The 25,709-nt window shown below is 37.9% G+C and overlaps 1 protein-coding gene across 1 annotated transcript in view; it reads left to right on the top strand.

Annotated features, from left to right (window-relative positions):
* Positions 1-25,709, top strand: part of COL19A1 (collagen type XIX alpha 1 chain) — a 350,833-nt gene that overhangs the window by 249,370 nt on the left and 75,754 nt on the right. The window contains exons 18-20 of the mRNA XM_040473872.1: positions 12,325-12,375; positions 19,413-19,457; positions 24,669-24,731. Of these exons, the coding sequence (XP_040329806.1) occupies positions 12,325-12,375; positions 19,413-19,457; positions 24,669-24,731 (159 nt within the window). The remainder of the gene's footprint in view (positions 1-12,324; positions 12,376-19,412; positions 19,458-24,668; positions 24,732-25,709) is intronic.

Below are 25,709 nucleotides of genomic sequence, written 5' to 3' on the forward strand. Positions count from 1 at the left end.
TCTAAATGGGAATCCAGTTCATATTCTTAACATCCCTTTAAAAAACCTTGAACTGATCAGGGTTTTATCATATGTCTCAGTTTTCCTTTCAGCAAAGAACCCAAGTCTCTTTGGTCTATTAAATGGCTAAAGGCCATGTACTATAATGATAATCTCTTCAGAGAAAATGAACCTAACCATTTATTTGAGTCAATGGGAATAGTAATTTCACTTCTTAATAAAAATAAGATGACTTCCTCAGATTTAAAAATAAAGACACATAAGACTTATAAAATAGAGACAGACATGGCCAGTTAATCATTTTCATTACCACTTGTCCCCCACTGGGGTCATGGTCCCAGACAAAACAGCTGTTGCCACATTGCTAAAATTCCAGTATCACCTTGTGTGGCCACAGATTACATAGACTTGCATGTGAGGCAGCTGGGGGTTTCAGGTTGAGAATTTGAAAACTAGCACTTGGGCTCAATTGCACAATTACTTCTCTTTTTCTGTCCATATGAACAGCAGCAATAGGACAGTATTAGCCACTTTCTGACTTCCTAAGTTTTTTTACTAATGGCACCTACACTCTGGAGGAAAAGGATTTTACCTTCTTATAGCCACTGACTTTTCTCGTCTTGGATCATGTTATTGAGCCAACTATTAAGACTTCTGAATTGACAGGCATTATGTATTGCAATGATTGGACAAAATATGTGATATCCTTGATATATGGTCACTAAACTGGTTATTAGGTGGGCCAGTACATAGATTAAGCACCATTTCTTTGTGGTAGATAAACGCTAAGGTTTTAATAAATCTGATTGTCCGTTGAGAGAGATTCAGAATGGGAGACTTGTTTCCTGAATAATCTTACAGTTTGTATTTGATGATATAATTTCCAAAATCATCTCTGTAAAGTATTTAATTTTACCACTGTATGACTCTGAGGTAGGCAAGAAAAGATTATCTCCATTTTAACCATAAGAAAACTCTAGGCCTTGAGAAATAGGGGCTTACCTAACTCCATGCAGTCAGTTTTCTCTGCACAGCTACTACTAGTAGAAAACTGTTTGGATCAAAAGTGATTACAGAAGCAACAAATTTTCATTATTTATTTGGGGGATCTGAAACATGGAAGAAAATATTATAGAAAATTAGACTTGAAGGTCCTTCAGCTATATCTGTAATTTCATTAAAAAGTAAAAAGATCTGAAGCAAATACAGCAAATGGTTAGAATCTAACAACATTGGATTGTGGATTCATGTTATTTTCTATGCTTTTCAGCATGCTTGAAATATCCCAAATTTATTGTAGGAAACAGGAAAAACATCCTACGGGCTAGGTTAATGTCAGGGTAATATCACCAATAACTTCCCTGGCGTAAAGTGTCAGCATCTTCTCTTTTGCCTGAAATCCTTTGGAGGGGCTGTTTTAAAAATAAAATCATTAAGTATTTTTTTCTAGAATTTAACTGAATGTACCCTTTGTAACCATGGTATTCAGTTAAGCCAAAAATCATCATTTGCAGATTTATCATTACTACAGCAAAGAACCTTGATCAGAGAGAATCCTTGATGTCACACATTCAAGTTGAAACTGGAGACTATAATCACACCAAAATGGAACCTACAGATTGTTCATTTTGCTTTTTGCCAGACTGTCCAGAATGTCCCCAACTATTCGGATTTTGCACGAGCTCTCGGCCGTTGTGTAACTTGGCAGTGTATAAGCCAGTGCCACCAGCCTGGTTATCTTAAGTCCCAAGCAGTTTGCCTGGAAATCACATTTTCTCTGCACAGGAAGTATTGTCATTCTACCAACATTTTTAAAGAGAGTAAATGTTATCACTTTATTACAGTAAACAAAAGCTCAAAGCATTGATAGGTGCAGGCTGTGTAAGCCAGATTCCCTTCTGGTTTAGGGGCTTATGGGGAGATTCCCGAGGTCACACAAGGGGGTGGAGGCACAACTTGTTCTCCAAGTATGGGTTTTCGTTGGTGGTGAGCTTTGGGGGACGCCACTGGATATAAGTAATTTGTTTCACACACCTCCATTCTTACTAGTTTTCATACCCCTGTGGTTTTTATCACCTTGTGCTGGGTCAGTGATGTTGTTCCTGTGGGTGGCAAGCCACTCTCAAGATTCCTGCTGCTCCTGATATTGCAGGGAGCTGACAAATGATATTTTTCCTTTTGCAGGACATACTGCAGAGAGATGAGTATGAAACATTTTATGGATGGATAAGCAGAATAACAGTGTTAGGGGAGGAATCATTATTTTTCTAAGCATTATGCTACAGAAATCAGTCAAAAATGTCCCAGATTATCAACAATACAGCGGGTTTTATACCAATTAGATTGATTTGTTTCACGGTATCAGGAAAAATAAGCTCCTTGGAAAATGATTTTTGTCTCCCTTGGAAAATAAAGTGTTAAAAACTTATGAGCTTCATAGCATAATTTAGAAAATCTGCTTTTATGAAATGGGTTAATTATACCCATTGAGCGCATTCACTGTCACAGTCTCACCCTCCCACTCTTGTTCCAAAATGACAAGTAAAACCAGGGACTGTGCAGTTTTGGAAAACAATCAGGTCACATATTGAGTATTTTGCTTATTCATACAACCATAAACTGCCTATGCTTGAGTTCCCTCAATTACACAGCTCAGTATGCAGGCCAGAAGAGACAAGCCCAGCTCAAGTGAGCACTTCCTGGAATACACAGAGGAATGAGTTTGAAAAATGTCCAAAGTGGCAGATGTGAAAAATTCCCATTCAAGATCCAGAAGCTGCTTTTGCTGCAATTCCTCACCTGTTATTCACACTGTTTCTGAACTTCTGAACCAGGGATGCTGGCAATATCTTGGATTGAGACACTTAAAAGCTATTGATCTTTCAAAGTATGGTGCAGGTATATGCCACTGTGGTGGGGGAAACTGGCTGAGGCAAGAGAAGATCATGGATCACAGTGTTGCTCAGAATTTCCAGAGATTCACCAAGAATGAATGTGTGGCTGCTGGCTTCTAACAGAAGTGTTACTTTTGTTAGAGGAGGTCCCCAAAAGATGTCCTTGATGAAGTGAATTGTTGTGTCACTTAAATCCTTTAGATTTCGAGAATGCTAATACACAGATTTCTCTTCCACAACAAATACAATAGCGCTATTGTAGTTTTATTTGAAGGGTATTTCATTTTCTCTACTAAGTGTGACAACTTTCCATGACTGTTCTTCAGTGCAATTTCACGCTCATAAGAATTTCAGCCTCCCAAGCAGTATTACTCTCCTGGTTGGTCTTTTTCCACTAATTACAATCATTTTTTTTATTTTTCCTTTTCTTCTATCATCTCATAAATACTAGGACTCTTTACCCCTCATTTGGTGTCATTTGAATTTCAAAACTTATTTAAGGGCTGCCTGGATGACTCAGTCCCTTAAGTTTCCGACTTGATTTCAGCTCAGGTCATGATCTTATCATTCTTGAGATCGACCCCAAGTCCCTGTCAGGCTCTGGGCTGACAGCACAGAGCCTGCTTGGGACTCTCTCTCTCCCTCTGTCTCTGCCCCTCCTCTGCTCGTACTTCCACTCTCCTAAAATAAATAAATAAACGTTTTTAAAAAGTTATTTAAGATGCTGATCACCATTGCCAACTCTTCCCCCCCCCCCCCCAAGAAATCATCCTCTCTTTCTCTCTCTCTAATCTAAGCCCTCCATGATTTTAACATTTCTTGTGTCTACATGTGGTTCCTCTCTCTTCTCCTTATGCTTCTTCCAGTCTGGTCACTTTCCTCTTGATCTCTTCTTGGCATCCAAATCTTAGAAAATATGTGTCTACCCCATGTCTCATAGCTCTGTTTGTCTGTTTGCTTGGCCCTTACTGATTCTGTATCTCATTAAGAGATTCTGTGATGTTTTATCATTGAATTCCCTACTTGATTCTTTTAACCAGCTTTAAGATAATTGATATTTTATTTTCCTATCTGGCATCCCTCTCATTGTGAAGCAGATAAAGGAAAGAGTTAAAATTTCAAAGCTATGAGGTCAGGCTGACTTGGAGTCTAGCTCTCATCAACTAGGTGTGTGACCTTGGGTAAGAAAGTTAACGTTTTGTATATGTAAAATAAAGATAATGCCTACCTCATTGGATTGTTGTAAGAACAAAATGCAATTATATATGCCCCAGATACATAGTTACTATCAAAGCATAACTATATTTACTTATTAATATTATTATCATTAGTTCATTTTATCTTTCTCTGCTTATTATTTTCATCTTTCTTTCCCTGGATTTCGCCCAGCTGCTACCATTTCTGAAGTGAAAGTGTTGATACCTTCCCCAATTCATGCATTATCATTCTCATATAATGTTTTCTTCTATCTGCTTTGCTCCTTTCCTGATTTTCTCTGTTCAGGTCTTTACAGAGTAAACTTCATTTAAGAATGTTAATCTAAGTATATTCATTGACATATTCATCATCCAAAAAAAAAAAAAAAATGAGGATACTTAATATTTCATGTTGGTGTCTTTGTGTATTGGCCAAACAAATGAAATATGTCCTGCTTAGTTTGAAACCAGAGTTTTACCTGAGCTTATTCTCACTGAGTCCTCACCTCTTACAGTCAAAGTTAATACTAAGACTTAATTCAAAAGAAGTAACTCCATTTCTCAGAACCATGTGCCAGAAACCAAGAGGCCTGGGCTGATGGTGGTATAAACAAAGAATTGGCCTTCGAGATTCTCATCCTCTCTCTTCTGTCTCCCTTTGTATTTTGGCGCTATCTTCTCCTGTCCCTACTCCCCATGTACCATCCCTTTACTCCTCCCCTTCTCTGTCCCATTCAACTTGCTCTCAAGAAATATTTAATAAATGGTTCATAAGAATATATTAGAATGGAACAACTCTTAGACTTGGTTCTACCATTTGCTTATTGTGTGATATAGGGGGAAATCTCTGTTTTTTTCATCTTACGAAGAATATAGTAATACCCACTTCAGTTATTATAAAAATCAAATAAGATAGTGTGTTTTGCAATCACATTACCCTGCCATCCAAGAAAATACATGAAAACAAATTTAAAATTACACAGAGTTGGGAGTGCCTGGATGGCTCAATCCGTTAAGCATCTGGCTGTGGGTTTCAGCTCAGGTCATGATCTCAAAAGTTTGTGAGTTTGAACCCTGTGTCAGACTCTGTGCTGACAGTGCAGAGCCTGCTTGGGATCCTCTGTCTCCTTCTCTCTGCTCCTGCCCTGCTTATGGTCTCTTTTTTTTTTTTCTTTTTTCTTTTCTTTATTTATTTTTAATTTCTTTCTTTATTTCCCTGGATTTCTTTATTTATTTTTCTTTCTTTCTTTCTTTATAATTCATATCCAAATTAGTTAGCATAGAGTGCAACAATGATTTCAGGGTTAGAGTCCTTAATGCCCCTTACCCATTTAGCCCATCCCCCCCTCCCACAACCCCTCCAGTAACCCTCTGTTTGTTCTCCATATTTAAGAGTCGTGCCCTGCTCAGAATCTCTTAATCTCTCTCTCTCAAAACAAATAAATACACTTTAAAAAAGGAATTATACAAAGTTATATATATGAAGCATTAGTATTACATCTCCCAGGAACATTTGCATTTGAGCTGGTGATAAAACCAAACAAATAAATTAAACTTTCAGGGGCACCTGGGTGGCTCAGTCAGTTAAGCATCCGACTTTGGCTCAGGTCATGATCTCATAGCATGTGAGTTCAAACCCTGTGTCAGGCTCTGCACTGACAGCTCAGAGCCTGGAGCCTGCTTCCTATTCAGTGTCTCCCTCTCTCTCTGTCCCTCCTCCACTCACACTCTGTCTCTGTCTCTCAAAAATAAATAAACATTAAAAAATTTTAATAAAATAAAATAAATCAAACTTTCTCTATGCAGTTTTGGGCATAAACCAGGAAGATGGTGACATATTTTCACCAATAGGGGCTCCTCTCCAGGTCCTTGAATTTTACCTACTACATACTGTCTGGCTACATTCCCATTGTAATCCTAAAAAGGAGAGCTTGAGATATCTATGTTGAAATGTAAATCTTCTCCTGGCTTCAGAAATCATTATTTTGTAGTTTGAGAGTTTTCAGCAATTTTGAGCCGTGGGGGCTGGGAGTGTTGATATCTACTTAGTCACTAAAAATGTGTAGCAGAAGCATAGCATTTTCAGAAAACTAATCCATTATAAAATTACAACCGTTTAACTTACATAATTAAATCCTGAGGGACAATGAAAAAAATTTCATTTAGAGCAAATATTTAAGATTAAAAAAAAGGTTCTGTGTTTAAAAGAAAGAATTGATTTCCCAAATATTTTCTATCTAAAGAGTATTATTGATTTTTCTCTCAGAGTTAGGACACAACTTTCTATGTTGTAATTTTGCTCAAAAATCCATCCATAAGCTTTTTTCTACTTAACTAGAGCTCACTGCAGCTTTGTTTTCAATTATTTAGCCATATTCTTAGATTAATCTAAATCTGTTGGCCATGTATTCTAGGAGTTTGGAAGCAGCAAGACTTCTGCTAGTTTTGCTACCATTTCTGGCTGAAACCAAAACCAACAAGCAAGAAGTTAGCTTTCCCCTCAAATTTTTTTCTTGTAGAAATAACAATTCTTTTTTTTGTATCTTTCTAAAATTTTATTTGAGAGAGAAAGTGCATGCATGCCAGAGAAGGGGCAGAGGGAAGGGGAGAGAGAGAATCCTAAGTAGGCTCCACACTCAGCATGGAGCCCAACATGGGGCTTAATTCCACGACCCTGGGATCATTACCTGAGCCAAAATCAAGTCAAGCACTCAACCGACTGAGCCACCCAGGCACCCCTCTTGTAGAAATAATAATTCTATTGAGTTCGGCAAACCTTTGTGGGGAGGGGAAAGGTACTATGTACCACATCTTGAGTTATAATCAGATTTAAAAAAGGTTAAAACTCCTTGTTTCATTCCAACTGGAAAGACAGTGTACCAAAGCCCACATAATCAGTGTAAATATGCTTTATATATACTAGGTTATATATGATATTATAGATGGAACTATATAAGAGAAAACCTTAGCTTTTCCAGCGACTACTATATATTGAAATATGCTTCATCTTACCATTCGTATGAATAACTTTAGGCTTCCTAATTATATTTTTTTTAACCAAAGGAAAAATAATTACTGTTCTCTTCTTTTTCTACCAGCCATTAGAAACTGAAAATATTTCTTGAAAATTAGCCCAAATGACTTTCAATAACAAACCTTCAATCTGTTCTTACTGCAAAGCTATTTTTTAGCATGTTTTGAAGAGAGTTGACTAGTACATCTTTCTTCACAGAGGTTTTGGTATTTCAAAGGTTGCAACTGAAATTAATTGGAAACCCACAGGGCCAGAAGGCAGTTTTGTATAACCTGAAAATATGTATTTGTGAATCCTGAAAGGAGTCCTTAATAAGAGATTGAACAGCAATGGTGCATGGAGATAAGTGGCACCCAGATGGCTCAAGAAGGCTTAGTCAGCAGTTAGGAAAAACTAAGGGATGCTTTTAGAGAAAAGGAAAACAGGAAAATGGTTCAGAGAGGAAGATCGGAGAGGAGGTAGAGTTACTGTGGAATCATAGAGATTTTGATTCAGAATACTAGGGTGTGATAAAGCTGAATCAAAAGGTCTTAGCCCTGACTTGCATAGAGATCTTACACCAAAGACCAGGGAAGGGGACTGGGAGAGGGGCGGGGGAGGCGGCGGGGAGGCGGCGGGGAGGCAAAAGTAGAGTTCTTTGACCTCTGTGTACTACATGAACTGAAAAGTGAAAGTACAGCCAAGACCAAGTCTGAAGAGTGTGGTTTTTAACACACTACTCTTCCTATCTTTTAAACTTTGGGAATCTGCGGCCAAAACTGAAATCTACAAAGAGGATGATAATACAAATAGCTCATCATTTTCACACCATGCATTTGATGACACTGGTTTCAGACATCATGATGTTTCATGATGCTTCTCTGTTTTCCACCTCTAGCAAGATTTTAGAAAACAAAACAAAACTCAATGGTATAAACGATTGCTGAGAGTATATACTCCCAAATTAACTGCAGCACCAATTCACTTCACACCAGGTATGGTTCTATGCAGTAGGAAACAACATCAGGATCTCTACCCATACCAGGTTTATGGACCTCTCAGATAATTACATGAGCCCAGTTGGGTTCTGAACAAGTGTGTCTCCCTGGAATTCATGACCATTTTAAAGCTGCTCTGTAATTGTATACTCATCACATTAACCAAGATGTCCTATGTCTCCCAACCCAATACAGGCAGAGTGAAGCAGAGCTGCCTAAAAGACAGACAGACATCGTAAAGGCATGATTTCTGTATGTCTACATGTAGGCTACTATCACGAGCAAGATATTGGGACATTTTTTTCTTTCCATAATCCTTCAACTGTTTTTCCTAGTGGACTTGCTTGTTAGCCAAGGCTTATGTGCCCTCCATAGCTAGCTTCCATTCTCCACTGGGCATGGGTCATCTAAGCAACTCCTTGATGAGTCCTCATAAATGCAGACCTCAGAGAAAGTGACCTCTCAAGTGGAGTATCTACTAACACCTTGTGGTGCCGGGAGACCTGTCACTTACCACAAGTCTTTAACTTCTCCTTCCTCAGAGTTGATTGATAGTCTATAAGACTGACAGCTCTTACTAAACTTGGAAACAAATGTCTTGTTGGATCTTCGCCAGCCATGCATTGTACCAGAATAGCAAATAGGAAAATAGCACATCTCTTGGGGATGTGGCTCCAGAACAGCCAGTTCCAAGACCCCACGGTCTATGTTGGTCTTCCAACAATAAACAGAGAGTTGCTCTCCACGTTTATATGCATAGTGTTTCTCTGTAGTCACTGTCCCCACACTGAGGTGGTTTCTTTTTGCCAGTTTCAGAACAACCCAGTGAGCCATTGCCACACTGACTGCAGTCAGGTCAGAGGTAGACTGCCTGAGGACTCTATACTGGAGTCTTCTTTCAGTCACCTTACAGTTTCTTTAGCCCTCAGGGAGAATTTGTGTAAAGTATTGCCTTCAGGGTAGACTGTTAACTGTAAATCTCTGTTACATTAAACCTGGAATCTGAGATACCCAGTGTATCCTCCTGACTAAAAGAACAAGAAAGAAAATGTCACCATAAATGCTCATCAGCAGATAAGGTAGTAGAGCCTAAAACTTTAGACTGACCCCATTTGGAGCACTACTTTGTGGATATGACATTTTATGGCAAGAATAGAACATATAAAATTGTGGAAGTAATTTTTATAGGTTTATTAATGCTGTGTATATCTGAATAATATTGTTCAAACTTTTCTATTGGCCAGAGTCTCTGTTCAGTGAGTTGTGCTCTTGATTTTGTTTTAAGAGGGAGGAGCAGTGCAGAGCCCTCCTGCCCTGCCCCTAGTGGTGTGCTCAACAGCAAGATCAGGATCCTGGATAAGGAATATTTTCTGGGTTTATGTAACACAGCTATACACTGTGAGGACATAACCAGTCTGTAAAAGATCAGACCTAATTCTCACCCATTTTTTTCTTTTCTTTTTTTTAATTTTTTTAATGTTTATTTATCTTTGAGAGATAGAAAGACAGTGAGTGGGAGAGGGACAGAGAGAGAGGGAGACAGAATCCAAAGCAGGCTCCAGGCTCTGAGCTGTCAGCACAGAGCCCAATGAAAGGCTCAGACTTGTGAACCGCGAGATCATGACCTGAGCAGAAGCCAGACGCTTAACCCACTGGGCCACCCAGGTGCCCCTCACCCAATTTTTTCCATCCTGTTATTTTTACTATTCTCATCCATGCTTCTACCTGTTCTGTGCCATGTAACCCCTACCATGCTGTTCACTCTCCTGTTTATTTTTCCTTCCTTATTTTTGTCTTCCAGAGCCCCCTTTATGAAGTCCCCCACTTCTTATATCCTTTGACCACCCCCTCTCCCAACCTCTGCAAACAAAGATCAGATGCATTTTGAGTAAAGCTGTGGGTTGAGAGGAATTGGGGGGAATATTTAGGCATAATATCCCTATCATGGGTTGCAAGAATGTATCAAGATAGATGGGAGATGCAAAGAATAGTTAGAGGGGCCTCCTTCATCTACCTGGTGGGACTACATCTAAAGACAAAGTGCTTCTGTCTTCCCCTCCTGCCCTAATCACAGCATGGGCTCACAAGAAGTCCTAAATACAAGTTCTGTTGATTTTTTTTCAAATTCTGTATGTTAAGTAGAACGTAGAAGAGTGATCACCCATGTACTCTGGGGCACAGTTAACATGATTGAAAAAAATTACTACCAAAATTATTTTAGGCTGAGAGTCTGCTTTCAAGTTAAGATAGGAGAGTAGATGAGAACTGAGTTTGGGTCCAGCTGCCTATGTTAAATATTAGCCCTGCCACTTAGCAGTGGTGTGACCTTGGTCCAGTTAGCAATTTCTAACCCTCCATTTCTGTATCTGTGAATTGGAAATAATGATGGTAGTTACCTCTCAGTGTCACTGTAGGGATTAAATGAGTTAATGCACATAAAATGTCTGGTATAATGCCTGGCCCAGAGTAAATCCTGTATCAGTGTTTGCTATTCTTATTTGATTGATTCTTCTGCTCTATTTGAGACACTGTATTATTCTGCTATATTTGGGATCGTTAATTATTAATACATTCAATGAGGATGAATGTGTACGAAGCTAAATTTACCCACCACATAACTGATTGGTGGGTATCTAATTGGCCATATTATCAACACACAATCAACATTCACCAAATGCCTACTATGCATATACCCATATGCTACCTGTTGATGCTACTACATATGGTGTCTAACATTTCTCCTTGCCTCATTATGTAGCTGCAGAAGGATCAATGTGTAAAGAATCTCATGTTCCCTGATTTTCAGAATGAGTGTTTAGTTTGCATCTTCTAGGCTAGAAACTTTCTTACAACTCCCAACCCAATTTTCCCTTCCCTCATTACTTCATCTAACTGACCTAGAATACACAAAGCTGGCTGATAGAAAAAGAACGTGAAAAAAATATAGTGCCATGAGAATTCTTTTCTGACATTAGCTCTGTTTTTATTTCAGCAAGGTAACAGCATCGTTTGTCTTTCCAATCATACTCAGCTCTGTTACTCGTGAGGCCTATTATTTTCTCAAGAGTTATATCAACCTGCTTGCAGACATCCATCATTACATCTTTGTGTCTTCTGTATTTAGTGACACAATACAAAGGTTCCACATTAGGAGAGATCTTCAGACACAAGCTGTTCATAAGGAATACCAGTCATAAATGTTAACTGATGTTAATTTTTTTAATATACTTAAGGTGTTACCTGTATCAGTGAGTACAGCTAGTAATTGTTCCTTACGATTGTCTTCAGTTTTCAAAGTTTTTAATTCCTTTTTAACTAAAATAATTTTTGTATAACAGTGATGTTTGATTTGCTCACCCTTAATTTTTCTTTGTATTATCTTCTGAGGTAGAATGTAAAGAACTTTGCCTCTGAAATATTTTCTCTCCTCTGAGGAGTTTTCGAGGTCTAGATGAAATATGCAGCCTCTTTTCTGACATTGCTGACTCTCTCTTGGCTTGAACCACTTGATTTAAAATAATGCTAAGCTTTGTATTTTCTTATGGCTCTCTCTCCCCAAAATGTAATCCCTGAAAACTCAGAGACTCTTCTCTTTTTCTCTATCTGGAATTTTTAGGGACAGACAGATGTCTTCTTCCCTGTCTACCCAAAGCTCAGCATAGTGCTTGGTGAACATTCCATGTCAGCTGAAAACCACAAGCATTTCAATATCTTAAGTCTGAGGTTTTTGAACAGACATCTTTTTCTGCCCTGAATGTCCATGTGCAGCCATTTTCACTCAACTAATTGAGACGAATAAAGTAATAGAAAAAATATTTTCCCCTATTTTCTAAGTTAACACATGGGCACACATTTCTATAATATATTGATCAAAGCCCTGTGAAAAGTGTCAAAAATAAACTGAAGCTACTACCTCTTCCCTGGAGGAGTTTTATGGGTGCGATATTTTTTAATAAAGAATGTGCTGATGGCTGACCTTCTGGTAAAATGTTACACGTTCCCACTTAGGACCCCTCTTTGGATTCATGCAGGATTTAACCTAGAGATACCTTTAGAAACCTGAAAAGCTAATGCCCTTGTAATTCTCTATTAATTAGAATATTTAACTAAACACGCTCTTCCTTTTTTCTGAACTGGAAGATTCCGAGAATTCTTGGACACATTCTTTAAATTCACATTGTTCTGGTGTTTACATATTTATCTTTGATTTATTTCTAATACAGGGACCTCCTGGAATACAAGGAGTACAACAGACTCTTGGATATCATAACGATGTATGTATGGCTTCTTTTTTTTCACATCTTATACACACAGAGATTTTATGTGATCATGTATTTGGAAAAAGAAAACATTAATTCCTAAGTGTTCAGACTTTGAAACATAATCGCATGTAGTTAATATCTTTCTGCACTGAAAGTATGTTTCAAAAAAATGTATTTTACTCAGCATCTTTTTACAAAACCAGGATATCATTTTTATAAATTAAAAAAAATTACTTCAAAGTTTGCAAAACGTCATGCAAAAAACTAATGCAAAAACCATGTTTCACCATCTATACTGCCATATGTCCAGTTTCTCTCGGGGTAGAAATAGATTGTTTGCTGCCTTGAAGCTTGAGGAGCACACTAGGTGATGGATTTCTCATCAAAACCAATCACTGCTATGCCAAAACCTCAAGCAAACTTTCCATACCATAGGCCAAGACTAGGAGTCTCCCACCTTTCAGGGAGGAGCCACTTTTAATGGGAGCCACTTCCCCAAGGTTTTTAAATTGCAATCAAGATAGATGGAATATTGACATGGTGGTACCTGAGTAGCAGAAAGTAAGACAGTTTTACTTTCTGTTTTCCAAGGAAAAAGTGGGTGCTGGCAATGACATAAGACCCAGAGACCTAAGTGAAACCATTGATTGACTCCTCATTTAATAAGTATTTGAGGTCTGATCACTCAGAGTGAGTCATTCTATTCACTGACTAGGATCCCTTCTAAACCTGATAGCTTATTGTTGATACTTTGTGGTGAATAATTGTGCCCCTATACAAAAACAAATTCAAGGATACCCCCTTTCTGTCTCTCCTCTATGTTCTTGCTTTCCCTTTTTATAAATTCCTCTGACTGCTGTCATTCTTCTCTGTTTAGAAATCTCAGAGAGATGCTATATGCCAGCAAAGGCCCTGAAGATAGCAGGTGCTCAGAAAAATGTTTATTAAATGATGAGCTAATGAGTTTTAAAAATCCCAATTCTTCTTTGATCAGATTGCACTCAACATAAAGACTGTGGAAAGTGTGGAAGGCTTGTTACACTTCCTAAGTGATCCTGTCTTATATTTTCTCATTTGCTTAGGTTTTCTAGGGAGTATTCTACTAGGAAGGATGTTTGGGGTATATTTTATAATTCTTTATTAAACATTTTTCTGAATAGATCTATACCGGCTTTTTTAAAACATTAGGGCTTGGAACAAGTGGGGAAAAAAAGTGAAGCGTATCTAAAATTAATCAGTTAAAGTACAATGCTTTTGTGTAATGACATCTAGTGTCACAAAACAGGATTTATCATAAATGTTTCAAAATAATGAGAATGAGTTGGCTCTGATGTCACAGTGTCAGCTAGAAAAACTTAAAGAGCACACTCTATTACTATCACCTTTGGTATAAAATTTACCAAGTTGCTACTCAGCTACTTAAATATTTGCTATCCCTTGCAAAACTTTTAAAGCTCATATCTTCACAGGTCTCCCAACACTACTTCTATATATAGTTTATCTTGCCGATGAGTCAGTTTTTCCCCTTAAATGAAGACATATGAAGCGTTTATATTTTAGTCTAAAGTTGAGAATGTAAATTTTTAACTTGAAGGTTATATTTCAAAAAAAAAAAAGGGGGGGGGGTGGGTGGGGGATGACCAAAGCAGGCAAGTGGAGAATCTTGCTAGTAGCAAACTTTGTAGTACTTTGAAGTTAGCTATTGTCTGGCCCAAAATAACTCCAGCTATGTATCCTTATTGCCTTTACAGGACTGAGGCTCACAAGTATTTAGTCCACAAGTGCTCAAAATGTGGCTTTGAAGCTGGAGTCTTCCTGGTTAGAGAGGAGAGACCATAGCTTTTCTTCCCCCAAATGATGCACTATAGCCACTTAGCATCAAAAGACTTTAGACCCATCTGAGATTTAATGGAAGGTAGCTTCCCAAAAACTTTACTCTGTTTCACTCTGAGAGTAGTTAGTTAGGCCTGTTAGATGAGCCCCACCAGAATGGTTGGAGGAGGTAGGGCCCACGTTCTCAGTACCTACACTGACCAATATTTCTGGATGGTAACCACTTCATCCCCACCCACAGCTTCACAAAGGAAAGGGCCAAGTGTGCCATGAGCAGCGAGATGCGTGTTTTCATTTAGCAGTGACTTCACCCACCTGCCCCATCTGTTTTGGATACTGAGGTGGTTTCATTTTGCATTTCATTGCATGCCTGGTGGTCTGGCTGTAGCTTAGGAGAGCGAAAGAGAGAGAGGAATATAAATGAAACTTTCTTAGATATTAAATAATGGACCATGTATTGAGACATATAAAGTAACATTCCAAGGTTAAAATAATCATCCCTTTTAAGTTGGCATTGATTTATGTAATGTCTGCACTTGAGCTCTGGACCTCAGCAACTCAGCTCCCAGTTGTGCAGCCTGGCTTCTGCTGAAGCAGCCACCTGTGGGAGGACAAGCAGCAGGTGACTCAGACACACCTCCTCCCCATTCTAACTTGAAGAGCCCACAGTCCCAGGAATCCTCAAAGGCAAGGGAATTGTCCTGTGGCCCCTGTATAGGAGTTGGTCTTTTCGCCTATAATTTTCCTTCTGTCTTCTGGAGGGAGAAGCTCAGGTATGAGAGACCTTGTCCCCACAAATCAAAAAGGGAATGGGGAAAAAAGGAAGTAAGGAATAGGGAAACTAAAGAGTAAGGTTGGGAACAATATGTAAATGTGTTTATGTGTATTTTTGCACGCCCACTTGAGGCTGCAAAGAATAAAAGGTAGATTTCCCTCTCCATCATAAAAATAATTTACAAACAGCTGCTCCCACTCTGTGAGATTGTTTGCACGGAGCAACAATGCTGAGAATATTCCCCTTAAGGAAAATCTGCTCACAATCCAGCAAACTGCTCTTCATTGTCTCTAACTCTGGGAATTTTAATAAAAATTTGATAGGCTCTGTCAACTGCTAAAGCCATCGGATCCAGAGCTTCTCACAAGAGTCTAGATGGGGAAAAAAGTATCATGTGTGGAGGCCAAGAACGGGCGGATTTTACATCTGATAATTGTTTTTAAAGATCCACATTGAAAATGCACAGTTGTGTGATCTTCCATCATCACACTCGGTGCAATTTGCAGAGAACCAGTCTCAGCTTTTGGAGATTGACGCTGCGCCTCCCAGCAGCCAGTCTTCTGGGCCCAGAAGATTCAGAAATGAAATTTAAATCCTAACGTCCTATGTCTTCCTCCCTATGAACTGTCTCTTGTGGTCCAATCTATACATGCCCAGGTACATCCCCTTCTTTCCAGAGAATACCTTCTCCAAGTCACATGCAATAGCTTGAGTCTTCCCAATTGCCTGACGTAGGTTTCAAAACTCTCACTCATCACTTCCCATAAGAGAACAGAGGACAAGTTCCGACATCGCCAAATTCTCTTTTTTTAAGTTTATTTTGAGAGAGAGAGAGAGAGAGAGAGAGAGGGAGCATGAGCCAAGGAAGGGGAGGGGCAGAGAGAGAGAGAGAGGGAGAAAGAGAATCCCAAACAGTTTCCTCTCTGTCAACACAGAGCCCAATGCAGAGCTCGTTCTCATGAACTGCAAGATTATGACCTGAGCTGAAATCAAGAGTTAGATTCTTAACCAACTGAGCCATATAGGCAGCCCTGACTACTCAAATTCTTGAAATGCCCAGGCAGATTAGCACCCCCACACCACAACCCTCATCACATCACCACAGGAATTTTTAAATAAACACATTTAAAATGATGCAACTATTACATTTATTCAAAAGGTGTATGAGAACCCGTTCAAATGACATGGCTCCAGTGTACAAATGACCTAGTAAAATTAGAACAGTATCTGTGGCAGAATGCTAGATTGCAGAAACACAAGGACTATGTTTCTTATTATTTCTGTAGAGCCAAGTAATTGTCTGGTGAAGTTAGTTTGGAGAAAGTAGAGAGCAAGATCTCACATGTCAATGCTGCTGAAGTTCAAGTTCACATCTGCCTTGCTTATTGTTATCCCAAGATTGGAGGACAGCTCCAGAGGCCGCTGAATATCCTTGATTAGATGGATTTCCTGGTCTAGCTATTGAATGAAGCAAACATACGGTGCTCTGATGGGCAGTAAATAGCCCTGTTTTTCCTCTGGCTGTAAAAGCCACCAGAAAAAAAAAAAATCAAGATTTTAGAACAGTACAGCATATGGATAGAATAATATGAGCTGGTGCTATAGATGCAGTTTTTCATCCCAGTCACAGCGTCTCTGATATCCTGTAGGGTGCTGAGAGGTGTGATGGGAGAGGGATCTAAACCAAGATGCTGTATTGTAATATGATCTCACCTAGATGCACTTTGGGTGCTCTTCTGTGCTGCAATTCAAGAGCATGGGGCCTCCCAATCCAAAAACCATCTCTGGATAACTCATGTCTTACACCAAAGCATGTTCCAGCTTTCCCAAAAATGTCCTACCTTAAACACAGCCAGGGAGAGGTGCTGATGGGTTGTATACACTGATTGGTATCATGTCCAAATGGCTAGTATTATCAGACAATGCCTCAAATTTGTTTTATGCAGGTTGCATCCAAGCAACCTATCATTTTGGAACTGCTGATTCTTTATGTATGTGTGTACATGTCTTAGGGTTTCATATCTCATTTTCAAGTATGTCCCTGTAATAATTTACAGCTAAGGATTTTGAGACTACAGTTTTTATTTTCAATTTAGACATTTCAGATGAAAGTTAAATAGGAAAAAATGAGAAAATGTTTGTCACAAGACCAACAGTAACAGCAGTTATAAACTACTTATTTTTGATTGAAGTAGTATGAATAGCATGGAAGGCATATTTGAAATGTCAAATTATAGTAACAGTGATCTGAATGAGTGCCTCTGGATATTTTTGTTGTTTAAATGTTCCCCTAATTTTGGTGTGCCTGAGTGGCTCAGTCAGTTAAGCGTCCAACTCTTGATTTCAGCTCAGGTCATGATCTCACACCTTGTGAGTTCAAGCCCTGCATCAGGATCTGCACTGACAGCATGGAGCCTGCTTGGGATTCTCTGTCTCCTTCTCTCTCTGCCCCTCCCCTGCTCGCATTCTCTCTCAAAAATAAACAAACATTTTTTTTAAAGTTCCTCTACTTTTAATTTTTTCTATCAACACAGATATTTTATTTTATTTTTAAGCTTATTTATTTTGAAAGAGAGGCAGAGAGAGAGAGCACAAGCAGGCTCCATGCTAACAGCATGTGGAGCTCTATTCAATGAATGATGAGACCTGAACCAAAACCACGAGTCAGACGCTTAACTGACTGAGCCACCTAGGCACCCCAACACATGTATTTTAATAAAAAGATTTTAATGAGAAAACACATAAATTCGAATTATAGGCTTATTTATTCAACAAATATTTGTTGAATGTTTCCTGTATGTTAAGTACTGTGCAAGGAATGGGGCATTCAATTCCAGGTCATCATGGAGCTTATATTCTAGTGTAAAAGATGCAAAATTCTTTACACAAACACAAAATTAAAAATATTAGTAAGTATTATGAAAGAAAACTACAATATCCAATGAGAAGATGAGAGGAGAACCTGTCTGGGATACCCGCAGGAGGCTTCTGTGAATGGCATCTTCTAATACTTGAGACCTGAAGGATGATGAATAGTTGCTAACTGGACAAAGGGTGAGGACAGAGTGATGACTTAAAGGGTGAAATGGGAAGTACCTTGCTCCATTTGAGAAGCTAAAAGAAAGCTGTTCCAGACGGAAATTCTGAGGGAGAGCAGTGGCTACCATGATCCTGTAGAGGAAAATGAGTTCAAGTCAGGTGGGATTTTGATGGCTTTATAAAGGATTAGAAGGAAGGGGCTCAGAATCTCTCTCTGACTTTATATAGAAAATGTAGGTGTATGGGGAGCAAGACTGGATTATAGGATGCCAGTTAGGGAGCAACTGCAATAGTCCTGGCAAGACATGATGATAGCTTACCTGGAGTGAAGACAGGTAGTGTGAAGAGAAGAGACTTGGGGAACAGAGAAACCAGGCTGGATGACTGATGGGACTTGAGGAATAAGGAGGAGGGCGGTGTTAACAATGATAGACAGAGTGAAGAAGGAAGACTTCTATGGAAGGGAAATTTTTCAGATTTTCTTTTTTTCCTTGGTTTTCTTTCTTTCCTTGATTTTTTTTCAATTGTAAAATGAAATTACTACGCATTTTAACAAGTAACTATAGAGATACATTCGGAAGAAGTCAATTGTTATTACCCCACTTCTGGGCTAATGAATGTTAACAGCGTGATGTAATACTCTCATCTCTCTCTCCCATATATGTGTGTATTATTATATTTTTTAATTTTCGTTTGAACCTCTTGAATATGAATTTTTTTCTAGAATTTACAAGTGTATACAGCAAGTAGAAAATTTGATACATGGGTCAAAACTCAGGAGATGTGTGCTGGGTTTATAAAACTGTCCATCTTTGTATAGATGATACCGAAGCCATGGGAGCAAAGAAGGATGCCCAGGAGAAAATGTTGAGTCACAAGAGAAAAGAGTCTGGACATAAGTCCTGAGGAAATCTAACCTTTACCCGTTAGGTGAGGAGAAAGAGGACAGGTCAGAAAAATAGGAAGATACTAGGAAAGTGAGGTATTATACAAGTCAAGAGAGTGGCAAGTGCAACCAAGAGGTTAATTAATGGAATGTCCGTTACAGTGAGAAATAAAGATATCATTAACAATGTTACAAAGTCATGTCAGTGGAGTTGTTGGTGACCAAGCAATGTTGCCAGGCATTAATTTGGAGTAACGACAGTTTGCCCTTGGAGGTGTGGTATTTCTCCCGAATCATCTCCTGTGGGGGGGAAGTCACAGAAGATAGATAGTATCTCCAAAATTGGAGTTTTTCAAGAATATTTCACAGAAGGTGAGAGAGGCAAAAATGATTGAGATGGTATTCATAAAAAGCTGTTACGGCACTATTATCTTACTATATTTTTAATGCAGGGGCTGAGTGTATTAAACATAAATGGACTGTTTTTGTATTTATATTTGTCTTATGTTTACCTAGGGAAACCTTGGTGAATATGGAGCTGGTGGCCCAAAAGGAGAGAAGGTAATCAGATTTGCCAAAGTGAACAAAGCAACCGGGGTTTTACATCTACCTATGCATTCACATGTCAGGGGCAGTCCTGCTGCCACACGGAGTTCCGTCCCTGGGGAGCCCGGCCTGCAGGGGGCGCAAGCCTCTCCGCCTCCTGACCAGACAGAGGGATTAGGCACTGAGGATTTGCTCCTCAGTGAAGATTGCTGAATAGCAGTTGGCTACAAGTAAGAGGAAGGGGAAATAGCTGGAACAAGGGAAATGAAATTGGAACACAAGCTTTGATTCATAAAGCGATGTTTCATGAATCTGTGCAGGTGGCAAAAAAAAAAAAAAATTGAAGACCCCCTTTAGCAAACTGCCTCAGGCTCAGGCTCCCTATTTTTGTGTCATCTTAAGTACCCATACATAAACCATCATGGGGGCATTTTTTGGTGGAGTTTTATAATGTGTAATCATTATTATTTCAAAACAGTTTTAAAATTAAAATGCTAATAAATTTCTATTGCATTTCTCCTCGTCATCAGTCACTGGTTTAATTATGTGAGCTGTGAAGATGACAGATTCACTTGCCCATTCAGAAAGATGTTTCACTCTGATTTGATTCTGAAATTGTGATGACCTTGAATTCAGTGTGAATGTACCATTGTCAGGAAAAAAAAACAATGCACATTAAACCTACAGACAGAGATGAGTAGGTCTGAAAATACTCCGAGGGAATGTGTCCTGTGAGTGCTACTTTCATTCATTCACCCAGTAAAAATTCTCTTGATTGAGAGCAGGGTATTTCGACATGAATTCGAGAAAATATGACTTCTGCGCCTTATAAATCAGTGCAACCAATCTATTCAAAAGATCATACATCTATCACCAGAAAATATTGCTAAAAGATGGTCTCAACAGAAACTAGAAACTTCTTTTAAATTGACCATTGAAAATGAAATTTTCTGCAAAAAAAAATAAGTAAAACCTTGACATTCTTAAAAAGATATCCAGAAAGTATTGATTATACAGCAATAATAAGGCATTTATGTGTCTAGGATTGTACGGGTAGTACATTAGCATTATTTTCTGTAATCAAATAGCTTACAGAATTCCTACACCACCGTGACAAACACATTACGTTTTAAGCAATTACTACTGCGCACATGTGGGCTAATGGGGGAAAGAAAGCAAGCCACAAAGCTTGTCACATAGGACAGCTGAGCAAAGAAGAGTGCTGTGGCACTTTTAAAGTATTTAAATGATGATTCATTTATTGAAACAAAACAGCTGGCTTCTGTTTTGCTATGTTCATTAGGAAACATATGTTACTTAGGAATTCTTAAGACCTCAATGATGAGAAATTTGATTCTGTAAAACAGGTGTATTTCAAACTCTAAGGACCTTTTCTATTGCTCAAAATCTTTTCTAGTTGCTTCAGAATCTTAAGTGGAATTAGAAAAAGCCAGTGGTATAACTGTTCCCTCCTCCCACCCAGAGGAATAACCTAGAAGAGTCTACAGGGAGCTTGATGCAGTACCTGATATAAATGTACATATGAAATGATTTGTAAGAATTCTAATTAACAGGAGAAAGACTCTGCCAATAAATAATGCATAAAATAAACTGAAAGACAAGCATAGCACTTGCTGGAAGAGTAAGGTCACCTCTACCTCTACCTAAGGTACTAAATGGTTAGTATCTGTTATGAATCAATACATTCATTTTTTTAATTATAATGCTGTTCATGGGTCACCATAATGAGAATTTAAACCTCCTTCAAGCTGTCCTCACAGATCTTTGCTTGCACCTATAGTGGACCTTGGTAGTTCTCAACCCTGGCTGCACATTGAGATCACATGGGGAGCTCTTAGAAAATACTACTGCTCAGGCTTCACACCCAGAGACTCTGATTTGCTGTGGAGCCCATACCTGTGGTTGACTTGGTGTCGAGTCTATATATTTGAACCCATGTAAATAAGTCTGAGGAAATATGTTTAAAGGTGCTTCAGATGATTGTAACAGACAGTCAGGAGTGAGAACCACTGAGTGGTGGAAAGAACATGGGCTCTGGGGTCAAAATTCATTGTGCCATTAACTAACTACTTGTGAAAATCACTTCATTTCTCTGAGCATCAGTTTCCTCATCCATTAAATGGGCATAATTGTGTCTACACAGAGTTAATGGCCGGATTGAAATCAAATGAGATGAGATGAGCTTACCCCAAAACACAATACCTGACACATATTAAGGTTCCACTAAAGATTTGTTCCTTTCCACTCATTCACTCCAGACTTTCTTCTCACGAAGTGTCATTTCTCTGTCTTTGGTATTCATAGCTGTTGCCATCCTTAACACCTGGTCTTGTTCATCTTTGCACCTCCCACCATAATTTTGACAGAGAAAGGACCCAATTTATATCATTGAACAAAAGATTTAGTCAGTAGTACAACTTCAACACATAAGTGATTTGTTATTGCTGTAGAATACATCACTTCTCAACGCAAAATAGAATCACGAAAGCAGCCTACCCAAAACCCAAGCAGCAGAATCTACACGCAGATCACCCCAGGCTTAGCAGCCACATCCTGTATCAAGAACACCAAAATACAAGGAGAAACACCAACGGACACTAGTGGCTACTAGTAACTGGAAGTAGAGACCATGGCAGCCACGTGACCAGGCGACCAGTGTTAAAATGATGATACCTGCTCTATAGCTTTCCTGAGACTGGCAGAATGTGGTGAAGGAATAACATGTTTACAGATTGGTTGAGGAGAACTACTCCTTTATATAGACAGTGGAATAAGGTAGCAGCACATCTAAGGACTACTATGAAATTAGGAGGTATCTTTTGGGGCCAACTGACAGGAGGAAAAAACTAAGCCTCAATAGCACCAGGCCTTTCAAATAGCTTTGAAAGTGTCAAATTAGAGGACAGCTTTTCCTGAAGCTCAGTAAATTCATCTGCCTTTCAACTGCTACCAACAGTGATAAATCACTGAACATTCATTTTAAATATGAAAACCAACTCCTCATGTATCTAAGATTCAGATATGAAATGCTTTTGTTTACAGAATTTTATATGAGGGAATAGGTCCCTAAGATTTCCTCTAAGTCCAGCCTGACCAAGTACCGCTCAGAGAGATGGACCCATGCCTCTACTGGGTCCTTCCTCTACATTTCAATGGAGACTTATTTACATGGGTTCAAATATATAGCAGCTCTGAATATAATTACTCTTCTTCCTTATATAATCTCCTCTACTTCCCCTTTGGTAGCAGGTAGATGTGACTTTAATAGTAATTTCTAGACCCCTTCCCTGATTTCTACTTTTATATTTTGCAGATTAGTCTAACTACTAGGCATGCTTTTTCCTTCACCCCTATGCACTGGGGATTTTAACACCTACCAGATGAGTAACAGGATGGTCACTCTGTACACTCTAATGCTCAGACAAAGCCAGTTGTTTATTTTCTCTTTACAACCAACATTAATTGGTTTTTTAAATGTATCTACCAATTTCTCCCTCTTCTTATTTTGGATAGAATTTATTATATCTAGAAAAAAGAATAGTTTCTGCTACAGTGTGGTTAGTATAAGACTGGTGATGGTACATTAAATGTTTAGGTTCAAGAAGGAAAAATACATTAATAAAATCAAGATTAATTTTAAAAAATATATTCCACAAATCTAGAAGAACCTTTTGAAAAATGTGATCTTCTGTATCAATTGCACATGACAAACTCCATCTTCCTCTAGTGTAAAGTCATAAGATATTGATTTAGATAGAAATGTGGAAATAAGCCAACATTTTTGGGACTGTAATAAATTTTTATTTGAAGTATTTTGGGTGGACTGTTGTTTGAGGCTCCAAAATAAACAGATAAACACATCCATAAAAGGGGGAAGATATAGAGATATGCACTACAGAATTTGTTTATAATAAAGAAAAGCTGGAGACAACCCAAATGCCCATCAATGGGGCTTGGGTAAACCCTGGTATATAGTAACATTATAGAATGCTGTCCTGTGGTTACAATGAGTGAACTAGATCTATATGTATCAATAGGAATGGATATTAAAAACAACCTTGAGTGGTAAAATGCAAATTATAAGATATCATATACCAAAAAAAAGCTATTTATGGAATTTGTTTTAAATATCAAATAATATATTGTTTATGATTACATATATGCAGTAAAAGTGAAAAAACATGGACTGAAAAATATAAACACTACATTCAAGAGAGTGGCTTCCTCTGGGACAGAAATAGAAGGGGAAATGTAGGAAATTTCTTCTTAGATTGCAAATTTTTGTATTACTTTCATTTGGGGTACCTGGTACACAGAGGTTTGACACATTTGACTTTATGTTTTCTATATTTTTTTCAAAATAAAACATGTGTAAGAAAGGTGAAAAAGGTATATGCCCAGAAGTACCATGGTGAACATCATTTTGCAAAAACGCTTTTGAGGTTGGAAAAAAAAAAATCCAACATACTTCCAGTGGCTGTATTTACTTTAACCATAATGTGATATTCAAGGATCTTGGTAGATGCTGAAAGGAAGCACAATGCTGGGATCCTCCAAAGTCTGACTAGTGATCTGTTTTCCTCCCACAGTATTATTTCTAAATTGTATTTTCTCAAAGTACTTTTTTATATGTCACATACAAACCCCTTTTCAAGATCTCTGACCAGAACATCTTACACATTCCTAAACTGCTGTTACCACATGGACAAGAATGTCTTCTTTGTCCACAGCCAGTCATTTAAGTGATTATATCAATGCTGGAAACAGCTGAGAGACTCCCTGTTCTTCCCATGGCTCCCCACTCCTCCACCTAAAAAAAGAAAGAAGTGTCTGAGATAAAATGAGTCTTGGATTATTGTCAGTTAAACAATCTGATGTCTTTAAGATCACACACACAAAATTTTTTTTTGGCAAAACAGGACAAAATTATATATTTGTCTTCTCTGAACATCTTTCCTTGAAAAATAATTTGTTTCACATTAATTTTGAATATCATTATGAATATTATGGATTTCTGAAAGAGCTAAAGGCATTGTGAAGTGCTGACAAATACATGGTTATGCAAATAGTATAACTAGATTCAGAACTCCTCCTTGGACGACAATAGGTAAATTCCAGAAGGAACACAATCACTCCTGAATCTGAGAGTCACTACAGTGCTCATCTGACCTCATGCAAAATCACTCTTCTGCTTTCTCTCAAAAGGGTGAAGCTGGACAACCGGGATTTCCAGGGTCCATTGGCCCTAAAGGTCAAAAAGGAGAATCTGTAAGTATTAACACTTTTAGGACAAAGGAAGAATATTCACAAAAATAGAATTAAAAGTATTTTTCCTAATCAGCACTAATTCCATGAACCTTGTTTGTCCCTGCCTTGGCAAACAATAGTCAGTAAGATATTTGAGCAAATGCTCTATGTAAGGCATTAAGTAACTTAATCTTTTTTTTTTTTTTTAATGAGATAGGTAGGCTATTATCACCCTTGTTCTTCATATGAAGAAACTGAGGCCAGAGAGGTTAAGCAACTTGCCCTAGGTCACATAGCTAGTGTGTTAGAGCTATGAATCACACTTAGGCAGACTAATTATAGAACACGGGGTTTAAAAATTACTAAGCTGCTCTGCCATAACTAAACATTATAACTATAATAAATAATAAAGTCAATATATCAAAAAACTGGAGCTAATACATCCAAAAAATTAAAAACTTATATCTATTGCTGGCAGTATACTTTCTGAAGTTATTTTCCTTCCTTGGTTTTTATAAGATCAAAGTGGCTTTGATCAGTAATACTGATTACTGAGACCACTTTCTTTCAAAACTTAATTCTTTTGTAAGGGGACAAACCTAAATTATCATTTATACTCAAATAGGGCTACCTAAAGAGATTACGTGAATACTAGTCCAAAAATAACTTTTTAAAAATCCTGCTAAAAAGGCAAAGACAAAAACCCACAGCAGTCTGTAAAAATCAGCAAGACTCAGACTTAAATGCTTTATCTTTATATATATATATGATATATATATATATGATATATATATATTTATATATATATGTTTATATATATTATATATATATCTTTATACATATCATATATATATCTTTATATATATATCTTTATATATATCATATATATATCTTTATACATATCATATATATATCTTTATACATATCATATATATATCTTTATATATATATCTATATATCATATATATATCTTTATACATATCATATATATATCTTTAT

Source organism: Herpailurus yagouaroundi, unplaced genomic scaffold (genome assembly GCF_014898765.1).
Source record: "Herpailurus yagouaroundi ecotype Mexico unplaced genomic scaffold, PumYag 139, whole genome shotgun sequence".
Classification (NCBI taxonomy): Eukaryota; Metazoa; Chordata; class Mammalia; order Carnivora; family Felidae; genus Herpailurus; species Herpailurus yagouaroundi.